At 46.1% G+C, this 13105-nt stretch overlaps 1 protein-coding gene across 12 annotated transcripts in view; it reads left to right on the forward strand.

Annotated features, from left to right (window-relative positions):
• Positions 1 to 1797: 1797 nt before the first annotated feature.
• The window catches only part of LOC135817235 (uncharacterized), a 138040-nt gene continuing 126732 nt past the window's right edge, over positions 1798 to 13105 (forward strand). For 9 of the 12 annotated variants that reach the window (XM_065330365.1, XM_065330372.1, XM_065330406.1 and 6 more), the window contains exons 1-17: positions 1801 to 1971; positions 3718 to 3753; positions 4365 to 4532; positions 4874 to 4906; positions 5586 to 5618; positions 6329 to 6428; positions 7442 to 7513; positions 7900 to 7971; positions 8213 to 8284; positions 8658 to 8729; positions 8933 to 9007; positions 9527 to 9595; positions 9948 to 10114; positions 10925 to 11098; positions 11263 to 11385; positions 12382 to 12498; positions 12824 to 12940. In XM_065330365.1, the coding sequence (XP_065186437.1) occupies positions 1911 to 1971; positions 3718 to 3753; positions 4365 to 4532; positions 4874 to 4906; positions 5586 to 5618; positions 6329 to 6428; positions 7442 to 7513; positions 7900 to 7971; positions 8213 to 8284; positions 8658 to 8729; positions 8933 to 9007; positions 9527 to 9595; positions 9948 to 10114; positions 10925 to 11098; positions 11263 to 11385; positions 12382 to 12498; positions 12824 to 12940 (1561 nt within the window). In that variant the 5' untranslated portion in view covers positions 1801 to 1910. Of the gene's footprint in view, positions 1972 to 3717; positions 3754 to 4364; positions 4533 to 4873; positions 4907 to 5585; positions 5619 to 6328; positions 6429 to 7441; positions 7514 to 7899; positions 7972 to 8212; positions 8285 to 8657; positions 8730 to 8932; positions 9008 to 9526; positions 9596 to 9947; positions 10115 to 10924; positions 11099 to 11262; positions 11386 to 12381; positions 12499 to 12823; positions 12941 to 13105 lie in introns of all 12 variants that reach the window. The other 3 variants (XM_065330415.1, XM_065330451.1, XM_065330429.1) reach the window with 3 other exon arrangements.

The raw sequence follows: 13105 nt of genomic DNA on the forward strand, positions 1-13105 counted from the left end.
ACAGGCTAAAGTCAGTAAAAACAGACCTTGCAGAGCGACTGAGACTTGAGTTGAGAGACTGTATATGTAGACAGTGCAGTCTAGTGTGGAGTGTAGTCTTGCCAGCAGATCTGTACTTCAGTTGTGGTAGATCTTTTATCTCTACCTGATCTGCAGACTCACCATCGAAGGTCGATACGCAGCCTCGCAGGCTCTAGTCTAGCCTAGGCGTAACTCCGCGCTCACGGCTAGCTGTTTCACGGTGACCTCGGTGTCAGGTCGAATGTATTAATTTTTCGTTCACACTCACATCCTGTCTGCAGTTATGCCTAAACACCAAGACTGAACTGTGATCTCTGACCTTTTGAACTCGCGCAAATACATTAGTATCAACAGAAGTGTTACTTCCCCAAGCCTTGCCAAGGCCACTGAACTTCTGAAGTCTGTGAAAGTTGGCAAAGCCCGCTCGAGAGCTGTGACCGATACTACCGATACCGATGTTACGGTAGTCTTCATGTAGCACCTGGCCCTGGCCTGGGAGTTGTTGGGTTATAAGTATAACTAACTTCCTGGCCTGGTGCCAACTCAGCTGCCAAGCCTGCCATATCCCCATCCTTCTCAGCTCTGGATGACTCGCATGTGCGCAATCTCATGATCAACGTATAATAGTACCGGAGGTGTGAAACTCAGCACCATGTGCTCGTGCAGTGTTTTGGAGCATGCAGTTCGGCGGGCGCCATGCAGGATGTAACGGGCAGGAAGTATCCTGTTCGGAGTGTTCCGCACATACCGGTACTAATAGTAGATCTACACCTAGTAGACTACCTCTACACAATCATGTAGGCTCTAGTCTAGCTCTAGCTGAAGAAGGGAATCGGCCCGGCTGAGAGTTGCGAAGAAGCGGTTGCTGCATGGTTTCACACAAAAGCAACTCACACGTCACGGCAGACACCGCACTGACTCAGTTGTAGTATGAAGGCTTGAAGCAGCCTCTCTGTTCCACTGAACCTCATTCCGGCCTGGGCTTAGGTGTTGTTTATGGAGAGAGAAAAATTCTGAAATGCAAAATGAAGAAGCCGTTTCATCAAAATTTCTTCATTCCCAGTCGTTTCCCCCATGCGTTATTTGAAGATAGGACTGCTAATGTTTCCCAACATCGGCTCGTACAGGTACTCCTGCCACGCTTAGTGGTTACGTATCTGTCGTGGTACGTTCGGGCCCGGTTTATATCTGGCTTTGGAAAAATTATTTTTCATTGCTACTGGGTTCGGCCTCATTTTCTCTGTGTTGCGCTGATGAGTCCACAAAGGACGAAACAGTTCTGTCCGCAGATTGAGTATCTGTCGTGCTGTGTAGTCGCGACGCTAGCGCTGCCTGGAACTTACAACTGTAGCTGATGCCACACTCGTTGTCAACACGAGCCGTATCATTGCACCCTAGTGTGACAGGAAAGACGCTAGTGCCTTTATTGGTAGTCAATTTCTGCTGTATCTTTAGGTCGTTGTGGCCACTGCTGTTCACCTGTCTTTGACCGTCCTTCCCCGAGCTCTTGAGTCGTGTGACCGTATGTCAAGGCGGTAGTAAAGCGGCCGACTGTGGCCAGGTAGGATTTCCCCGAGCTGCGACGAGAGCCCAGCATGCCTAACCTCAAAGAGAGTCGCCGAACGCTTGCCTGTCATTGACCCAGATATCATCAATCACCAGATGCTGGGGACAACGTGGTCCAGGGCTACCGTTCTGGTTCATTCATCTCGCACTTCTTGCTGGTCTCAGCTGACGTCTCCACGAATCCCTTTCTGAATTTGCAGATTTGCTATGCAAAGCGAAGCGAAGCGAGCGGACACAAGGCACACTTTTTTCTGTGGTGAATCTGAAATTCTGCGAGCTGAGGTTTCCTGTCCTTACTTGTGGATACGGAATTCGGGAAAGCGATGGCTGCCGTCCGTGGGCGGCTGTTGGTCGCCTTTCTGCTATCGCTAGCTTGTGCAACCGGTGAGTAGTATTGTTACTAGTTAGTGAACATCCTGTTTATCCAAACAAACGGAGTCTCCCGTTTCGTACGTAATGGCATTGTGTGGTGATGTGGGGAATTGGATGAGAAGGGCAATACTCGTGCATGCGTAGCAGCCTTTTTTGCTGTCTTGAGCAAGGGAAAGCACCTCTGGGCCTGCCATTAGATTGAATTTGTTGTATGAATATTGAAGGTTGAAGATGTGCATGCTTAGTGACTTTTTTCATTGAGTGAGACTAACCACCACAAGAAGTGCAGCTCGACACTTCACAGCTAACCAATACTGTCTAGATCCTAGGTCTGGCTCAGTGAAAAATATTAATTTTGATCTACTTCACTATCTACATGCATAATGATCAACTTGAAAGGCCAGGAGCCCTCGCTATGCTGTCTTTTTTCTTAGGTCTTCAGTTGTGTTATTCAAACTAATAGAGCCGTCTTTGCAATACGAATATCGGGCACATGTTTTTGTATTGCAAAGACGTTTCTATCAGTTTGAATAACACACATGGGGACCTAAGTAAAAACAAAGCATAGCGAGGGGAACTGGGCTTTCAAGCCCTCTTGTTACCAATATTATAGTTTTAGAAATGAACTTTAGCTCATAAACACCCATAGATACATAACTTAAGTTAATCTAATTCCCAGATAGGTATAATTATGTACATCTTTCAATTCTGAACACATAACACGCTGCATGCATACCCTCGATACACTTCGCATGCATACACATCACACCAAGTTGCTTCACATTATCATCCTGCCATTGAAAGCCCTATTTGAATATGGTGGCCAGCTAGCTCTCTTTGACGGCACAGCACGGGACACGTACGGGATAGCGCATGATACATGGCGCGTAATGGGATGATGGCCCTACCACACACACACACACACACACACACACACACACACACACACACACACACACACACACACACACACACACACACACACACACACACACACACACACACACACACACACACACACACACACACACACACACACACACACACACACACACCACACACACACACACACACACACAAACAGAATTAAAGCACACACACACACACACACACACACACACACACACACACACACACACACACACACACACACACACACACACACGCACGCACAAACAGAATTAAAGCACACACACACACACACACACACACACACACACACACACACACACACACACACGCACAAACAGAATTAAAGCGCTATGGACCCTGGCTAGCGCCAGGCGCTACTAAAGTTACGCTTTTTGCATAGCTTCGGGAATAAAGCACAACTTCTTACCAACCTAGACAAAAGCACTGCAGGTCTTGCATTTGAGATGTCTATTTGCCTGAATGGTGAGAGAAAGATCAAGTGCAAAGTTCAGCTGTCACAATTCTATGATGTGCGGTGCTGTACCGTCTGTAACGACATTGATAGGCAACGTGAGCAGTTAACCGAGATGCAATCCCAAGGGAGGTTGCCTCAATGACAGTTGACACGCATGTTTGCCCTGCTCGCCATAGTCAGCAGAGATACTGACTCTGTTACCCACTGGCATACAACATATGACCACAGCCATTATGGTGTCAATATGTAATGCACACTTGGCTCCTGAGCCATGTGGTAGCTACACCGGATGTATTGAAGAATTCTGGGATATACATCATGTACACCATATGTCACTCTCCGACTTGTGTCCTGACCGTTGTCCACTGTAGCTCTGGGGTCGACAAGACATCGACGTGCTGTACCAGGTAAGAGATGTAGTGCAATAGTGGACGATCCTCGCAAAGAATGTTGAACTTTGCTGGAAATTGGCCGTATTTGGTGACGGTGGTAATGTCCACTCCTACCAAACATATGCTGAACAAAATTCTGCTCGTTGATGCTGATATGTATGGCCCATGGCCTAACATCTACTTGTAATTGATGCACTATAGTTATAGACACTAAAGCAGTGATTTGAAAGTCATTGGCATTACAGTCAAGGGTACCGAGCGTTCATCCGGTGGCCAAAAGTAATAGATAGATGCTGTTCATAAATGCTTTGAGCAAGGTGGAGTCCTGCCTGCATTTGTATTACTATATATTTTCTGTAGAATGAAGTTGAAGACACCACTGCAGCTGTACTTATGGTTGATAAATATGGTGGTAAAGACACACCTGGCAATATGGCGGTAAACACACACCTGCCCACACACGCTCTCTTTGCTCTCTTTGCAGCTTAGAGAGCGTGTGTGGGCAGGCGTGTGTTTACCGCCATATTGCCAGGTGTGTCTTTACCACCATATTTATCAACCATATATTTTCTGTGGTGGCACAAACTGTATATCTTCATGGTGCGGCTTGCTTCTACTTTGAACAGACCATTGCAGCCTACCTCCCACCCGTGGACCATGTCGAGGATCGTATCGGAGATTCTACTATGACGTGTCGTCGCGAAGGTGCATGCCCTTCAACTATGGTGGCTGCAAGGGAAATGCGAACCAGTATTCTTCGGAACGGTCCTGCGCTTGGGCATGCGAGAGGTTCAGTAAGTTGAAAAATCAGCCACACATGTATACCAGGAAAAGCACTTGTATTATTGTGCAATGTATCCATGGTGATGAGGGGAGAGGAGAGGTATGAGATAATTTGCTACTAGTTAAAAGAAAGGTTCATTTTTTATTGTGACGTTACGTAACGCATGCTGACAGGCAAGTGTGTATACCCGTATAGTGTGCACCCGTGGCTGATTTGCACGACACAAGGGTTCAGATTTTGTGAGTGATTTGGCACTGTGTGATCCCCAAAGCAAGAGATATCACAATTGCCAGCTCCACGGCACACGCTGCTAACAGTATTCATCGCTCTTTTTTGTTCCTGTTGTTTTAGTTGATCCTGATGTAGTTCGTCCGCCATTGCAAGGTACACTAACTGCAGTGCTCATATTCATGATGACTGAACACATGTATACATGTATATGACTAATTAGAAGACACCCGGTACTGATTAGCCTGATGTGCCTGAACAATGTTTACATTTTGCTAAGCTAGTAAGAGTGTGCGTGTGACTGAAATCAAGCAAGTGTGGACGACCATTTTGCAAACTTAGCCAACACATTGAACCGTACTCCCATGCAACCTATGAATACTTTTGTGATGATACTACCAATACGGGGGGGGGGGGAGGGGGGGGGGCACAACTAGTGAGAATGTCCAGGTGGGGGGAGGGGGGGGGCACAACTAGTGAGAATGTCCAGGTGGGGGGGGGGGAGGGGGGGGCACAACTAGTGACAATGTCCAGGTGGGGGGGGGGGGGGGAGGGGGGGGGCACAACTAGTGACAATGTCCAGGCTGACACTTGCAAATGTATAGGCCTGTGAGGCACAGGAAGAAGTGAAATATTTTAGATATTGTGTGTTGTTAACCCTCCCCCCCCCCCCCCTTCTTCTCCGGATACCATTGTAGCTACAAGTAGATCAACAATGACAATTCTTAGGCTGTAAAATCAGAGGGGGAATAAATAGACTTTTGTGTTGCCAGGCTTTCCCGAAATGTGTATAATGATCAATATTCTTACTCTCACTTTGCCTTTGTATGTATAGGTCTAGCTACATCACGGACATTCTGTGCATCAAGTGAGTATGTGTCAGGAAACAAGTAAAATGCCTGCATATGAAATCTAACCACTGGTGCACTATCGGCGACCGGGCTCGATTAGCCCTTGACGCCCTGAAGATGTGCGTCCCTTGCAGCTCAGGACATGCATCTATCCACCATGCAGCTGGTCGTGCAGGTCTCGAGCAAGTGGCTGGTGTTTTCTGTCCATGGCATCACCCACCACTGTCCTATGCGGTTACATTTAAATTCACGCCAATTCAGCACCAATGCAATGTGGAATAATTTCCCTGGTTGTCCATAATACAGTTGTACCACCTAGTACTGTTATCAGCTGCTTCAAAGTATGACATTCCGTGATAATCTTTGGCTGAAACTGGTGTCCCAAACATACTTCACTGTCAGTCCTGTAGATTGCCGAGTTAATTGTCTACTACCATGTCTATACCGCTCTGAAATTGGTTTAAGTGGGCATTTAATATTAGTCTCTCCCATGTATATAATTATCAGGGTGAAGAGTGAGTGGATACTCTTGGAACTAGCAATGAAGAGACCATGCTGGATCTAGGGTTCTGATGTCGATTGATAAAATAACTGTCACTTTTATGTGGCAGGTATGCAAAGTGGGTTGATTTCAGACCATATTGACAAACGAGAGGTACCGTGATTAAATTTATTACATGTATTTTTCACAAGAATGTGTTCTGTGTCCACTATTGACCGATCGCAGGATGTCTGTCGGGATGCAGCTGTGCAGGGACAACTATCGAGAACTGCACCGCACAGTTTTCCAGCATTCCAGAGAACATTCCGGCTTGTGTCACAAAACTGTAAGCATAAGGCTATGAAGCCGTACGCGTATATGCCGGTTATTTGTCACTTCTCCATCTCGAGTAGAAAGCTATGAAACCGCACATTGTATGTGTCACTTCTCCATCTCTTTGACTGCAGCCTGGTAATCCTACATGCACTGAGGATTTGTCTTCAAAGGCTACTTTTGTATGCTCCATGTGACTGCACTCATACCTCGTTTATCCAGGCAGGCTGGGACGGGGCACTGCCCGTAACTTTGAAATGCCTGTAACTCCGAGTCACGTACATGTTGATGGGAAAATGCCATAGATATGGCATATGGCGTTACTAATTCCACAAAAAGTGACAGAAGAGTAGTAATATTTCCACTGAAACTCGCCCAAAGGGTGCCTGGTAGACCGAAGTGCCCGTTACTTCGCGGTCTGGATAACCAAGGTATGAGTATACAAGCGACTGGATATCATTACATATGTCTAACGACATCCTCGCTACTTTCGTTTAATTGATTGGCATGGATGACCCTGAAGTTCGGTAGAGGCTGTGGAGGGTGCAGGAAATTGTGTTACACTACCGGGAGTTGCAGGTAGAAAATCATGCTGGGAAGCCCTTCTCAACCAGGACATACTGTTGGTATCATGCTGGGAAGCCCTTCTCAACCAGGACATACTGTTGGTACCAGAATGAATTGTAAACTCGATATGGTTCCACTCTAGACCAGAGCAAGTGTAAGATGAATTTTCATGGCAAAACGCTAGGAGGTGCCCTAGAGGCGTTCAACCCTTTTTTTACAATACAGGGCTGTAGACCCGGGAGTTCACATGGACCGGCCAAATGGGATACAGTACTTGGCCGATATGAACAGTACTGTGAAAAAAAATGCTAGTACACGTTTTCAAAATAGGGCCCGGCCATGGCCGGACCGGCCGGATCAAGCGCTATGGCCCAGCAATAATGCATTGGTAACACGGCTATCAAGCAGGAGCTTGAAGGCCTATTAATTTTGCTCTCCTTCCTTCCGTTTTGTTGACAGGGACTTGAGTGGAGTTGGGTTGCGGCATATTGCTGGTGCAAAGCTTGCACGCTTGACCAACCTGGAAGTCCTGTGAGTACTAGGGTCCTCAATTACTTATCTATATTCAATTTCCTGTCCCTTAGGTGGGAGGCTGAACCTGTCACACTTGCAAGTATACCTGATCAGGTATCGGTACATATGTAAACGGCACAGGCCTTGTAGAAAGGAGAAAGAGGGGGGGGGAGGCATCCAGAGGAATACATCTATGCCAATTACCAGAAGCAAAGTTATCACAAAAACGAAACTGAACAAAAATGCTTCAAGATGCTTGATGCAGGCAGGCTGGCAGTCGGGCGGTCGTGATCAATGCGCAACTTGCTTTGTTTGAGGCACTAACTGTTTGGATTTCTGTACTCCGGTCATTGTTCTCATTGTACACAATATGCTTCCTCCATTACGCTTTGTTTCGTGTTCAGGGATCTGAGTAATAACCAACTTCGTACACTGCCTCTCACTACGTTTCTTGGACTGCGCAATCTTAACTCATTGTAAGTACCTTGTGTGTGTGTGTGGGGGGGGGGGGGGAATCGAAATGCTTTTGCTTTACCAGTTTCAAGATGAGTTCTGTAATGAATGTACTGTCCTGTGACCAAGACGACATGAAGAATGAAAAAGTACTGTACCATGGTGGCCAAACCATCCCCAGTTCACACTCCTCATTGTACTTGTGTGTTGCTTTTAATAGAGCCCTAGTTTCTATTTCCGTTTTATTCCTGTACTTGGTTTCAGATCTCTGGCACGGAATCGACTCTTGCAGCTACCAGCTAGGGTGTTCCAGCCCATGACATCACTGCAAGACCTGTGAGTCTTCATTTATGTGTGTTCCCGTGCTTCACCAGCACCTATCAGAAGAAAACCCGCAGTTAGAGCTCCTTTTTTTCTTTCCTGGTCCTAGTACTACTGACCTGGCCATTGAAACCACTCCGCTCTCAACTCCTCATTGTGTATTGTGTATAGGTTTCGCTCACATGATGAGCGAAATGCGTTTGCATGGTCTTTTTTTCAATTTTTCCAAGCATGGTCTCACTATGTTTTCAATTCCAACTGCTTGTGATCTGTGGGAGACATGTACCTGTATGATGTGTATAATAGTTTCGAAAACTTTCAGTTGCTAACATTTACTCCATCGAACTAACTTGTGTCGGCCCTGTGCTTTTTGTTTGGTTTTGTGTAGAGACATTTCCTTCAATCGGCTTATCTACATTGCCTGTGATAGTTTTTCCGGTCTGCAACATTTGGAGATGCTGTAAGTATGAATATCACATACAGATGAGCATTCCCACAAATGCCTAGAAGCCAACTCCCATGTCCTATACATTGCATTGTTTTGTGAATTCATTCCAAGATCCAGCCAACGATAACAGTTTTGCCAGTGATTTCAGTGAGGATGCCAAGAAGAACTTGGCAAAGTAATTGGTAACTCGTATTCTATGGTCTTTTCATGTGCAGGAACCTGAGGAACAATGAACTAAGATGGCTGCTGCCACACACTTTCCGTGGTCTGGATTACGATCTAGTCACTGTGTAAGTATGGAAGTATGGGCAGGAGGTTTCAGGTTGGCGTGTGATTGGCAATTAATTCTATCAATATGAGAGGTGGATTTGGAGTTGGGGGAGGGGGGGGGGGGGGGAGTCCTGGGCCCATTGTGTCCAGATCGGGACAATGATTTTCCTTGGGAGCATGAGTAGTAATGTGCCAGAATTTTGCAGTTTTGCAAAGTTGCATCATGTGGATGTTAACACTTTCAGTTTAATTACAAACAACCTTTGTCACAGGACGCACAACCATTGGTTGGCATTGTGACACTCAGCATGCATGCATCATGTTTGGAGCATAACAGCCATATTTGGACCCCTGCTCCGGGCGTCCCTGGATCCTCTACTAACTACTTTGTTCTAACTACTTTACGGTTGGGAAAATATGTGTGGAGGACTACATTGATCTTGTGGTTGGACCAATCGATTTTGTTCCAATATGCCTATCATGGTGCATGACCAGAACTGTTACATTTTCCATTTGCTTCATTGTTAATGCTGTTACAGGGATGCCAGCAACAACCAGCTGCAGTCATTTGATTCAACACCTCTTCATGACAACGTCGGATTCACATTGTAAGCTGATCAGTGAAAGATGTTACATGGATCATTAATGGAAGAGTGAATATATCGTGAATGCTGTGTATGGTTTAGCAAGCCAGCTCCTGTGGTGTTGCGGTACTACTAGTACTCCATAAAATGCCTTCAAAATACTGTATAACACCTAGAAATATCCTATCCAACAGGATTAGCATTTTCATGTGAGGCCAGGGTCCTTTCATTTGGAGCCAAAGACGCTGTTGACTTTAAAAAAATTGGTTAATAATTAAATGATCTACTTCATCCATGGGCTATACACGCAATCATTAGAACATCGGGCATGCTTTATATCTCATTTGTATTTTCTCTGCATTTTTGCCCTTCAAAGGAAACTGGATGAGAACCCTCTGCAGTGCAACTGTGATCTTGCACCGACCGTCTCCTTCTTCCGCGAACATCCCGATCAGCTTCTTGCAGCTGGCAACACTATTTGCCATGTACCAGCGCCTCACGATGGCGAACAAATCCTGCAAGTTGACCCAGTTACTCTCTGCAGTAAGTGTGCAATGATATGTTTCCTGATATTTCAGGCCTGCTTCGTTAAAGTGAGTGACTTTTACACATTCTCTGTAGTATGCTTCCTTTAGGGCATGTTCAGACTGACATAAACACACAGCAGTACAGAACAGTATGAAACCATGAATGCCACTCGTACAACACAGTTTTTTTTCTTTTTGTACGTGTGTGTGTTTGTGTGTGTGTGTGTGTGAGAGAGAGAGAGAGAGAGAGAGAGAGAGAGAGTGTGTGTGTGTATGTGTGTGTGTGTGTGTGTGTGTGTGTGTGTGTGTGTGAGTGTGTGTGTGTGAGTGTTTGTGTGTGTGTTGGTGTGTGTGTGTGTGTGTGTGTGTGTGTGTGTGTGTGTGTGTGTGTGCGTGTGTGCGTGTGTGTGAGAGAGAGAAAGAGAGAGGGTGTACTCGAGTGGTATCTCGTTGTCGCGAACGCGATCGTAATTTCCATAATTATCACTTAGTAGTGCTAGAGCCTACTTTTTCTGACCTTGCCGCGCTCCTTCCATATTCTGAATGGATAGGCATGCGCAGTATGGTACGCGCGGATATTAGGCATGCGCGTTCCTAATCAGCCTCTTTTTTTCTGATCACCAAGCTTGACCTCGTGTTCTCATGGTTCTTGTGTGGATCCAAGTTTGCAGGCAGCTCGCCTTTTAGAGCAAGATGTCATGAGTGGATTGTTTGTAGTGCAACTGGCATGAGTATTATTAGATCAGGGTAGTCGCACGGCGACACTCGTTTCTCACTCCTATCATTGCCATCATCCATGCATGTATGGTGTGTTCTTGTCCTGCAGTCTCTAGACCTGCCATATGTAACCTGGCCGCTGAAGCAGGTCCCTGCCGTGGCTCTATCCCGCGATACCACTATGATCCTGTGAGCCAGTCGTGCAAAGAGTTTTCTTATGGTGGCTGTAGGGGAAATGGAAACAACTTTCCACACAAGGAGACCTGCGAACTCCTTTGTAATGGTAAGAAGTCTTCAATTTGGGTGACTGAGTACTGCATATTTTCTTGTTCCATGATTGGACACTGCAAATTGATTGGAGAGCTTACTGCGGATGAGGTATGAGTTTCATGAACAATGAGTATCCGTGTATGTACATACTGTGTTTGTATGCGACATCGTATGCAGTGGAGGATCCATGTGGTGATGAGCCCTGCCTGAACGATGGCCAGTGTCAGAGGAGAGCGGGTGCTGCCGGAGGCTATGTGTGCATCTGTCCTTCAGGGTACACTGGACCACTCTGCCAGACCCGTAAGTAATGCTACATTATGTAATCTTAATTCCACTACACCATACACTGGACCACTCTGCCAGACCCGTAAGTAATGCTACATTATGTAATCTTAATTCCACTGCACCACAGGGTGAGGCAGGTTACTTTCAACAAGCATTCCCAGGCAGCCATACAAGTAGCTAATCCTGGCCGAGCAGAAAAGACCGGGCACACTTGAATAAAGTAATCGAACCCTGATTGGAGTGCAGATACTAGGTTTTGCCAGTATGTCACGTCTCTACCAGTCACACCACCTTGATTTTCTATGGCCGGAGAGGCCGGTCACTGTGCCATTGCATACTCCCGTGATGATGACCGGTGATGCTGCACTCCATGAACATCTTGCAGGTGCACTTTACTTCAAACCATATAACTTGTTGTCGGTGCACAAGCCGACTATCAAGCTTTCATCTGCACTCCGAAAGTCCAAAGTGACTGGCACAGAGTTCATGTCACTGTGCAACGTGTACAAATCTCTCATCGGTGCCATCCAATGATCACATCACAGAATGGTTCGAAGTGACGAAACAGCCTGCTGGTGTTATCAGAACATCATGGCATAATGGCGGCCTCCTGAGCTACATCCAGGCTTTGCACACAATATGCATTTATATAGCTATAGAGTCACACATGCAATGTTTCAATTTTAAAAGAGAAGTTTACTTTCCCATGATTCTACTTGGAAGCAGGCACATTACCACACTGTATTATTCCTGCCTGACATGCGTGCATGCAAATGGTAGCAATCCAACAGCTAAGGTAGTAGCCAGGTTTTTTACCAACCTGAAATCACTGCTAAGCAGTTTTCTTTACAGTTAGTATTTTGATTAGCTGCTCGGTTGGTCAAACTGAACCGGGAACGTATTGGTCAGGCCTGTGCTGCCTATTTGCCTGCACCGGCACAGTGCAGGTGAGACAGGTACTTCAACCCCATCCTGTGATCAGATCTGTATGGACTGTGTATTTCTGTACAGCAATCAACCCATGCGACTCTGGGCCATGCATGAATGGTGCAACCTGTGTAAACACTGATAGCAGCAGCTATCAGTGTAGATGTGCGCCAGGCTATACCGGAGATCAGTGTCAATCCGGTGAGGGTTACTATACATGCATGGTAGCTTTGCACATGGTGTACCATTGCTACTCAAACTATTGCCATGCATATGGTCATTGCCAAGATCTGTGCTTGTCAGTTTGTGCAATTGTGTGTGCATGACTTGATTGCGTACTGTTCTGTTTGTTTGTGAGTTGGCATGCTCCCAGTAGAAATGGCCTGGTGTGACGTATAGGGATAAGCTCTCATGTGTAATGCTTTCACAGGAGTACTCTCAGTGCCTCTTCAAGAGAGCATTTCTCAGTCGTTTTTTTCCATTCTGTCAAGGTTTAAAATATTCTCGTGTTTTCTGTGATTGTCAGAAATCAATCCCTGCTCGTCTGAGCCATGCCACAATGGTGGCACTTGTAACGTCCTCTCATCCACTGCTTTCACTTGCACCTGCCCAGTTGGCTATACTGGACCGCTGTGCGCCGACCGTAAGAAAATATACTTTCCCGTTGTTGCGTTTGTGCATTGCTATGTGCTTCTGCACCAGCCATGTGTGGATTTGGTACTCTTTCCATGTGTGTGTGTTACAAAGTTATGCTTTCCATGTGCGTGTGTTACAAAGTTATGCTTTTCAACAGCAGTGGCCTACTTTC

This window comes from Sycon ciliatum, chromosome 1 (genome assembly GCF_964019385.1).
Source record: "Sycon ciliatum chromosome 1, ocSycCili1.1, whole genome shotgun sequence".
NCBI lineage: Eukaryota > Metazoa > Porifera > Calcarea > Leucosolenida > Sycettidae > Sycon > Sycon ciliatum.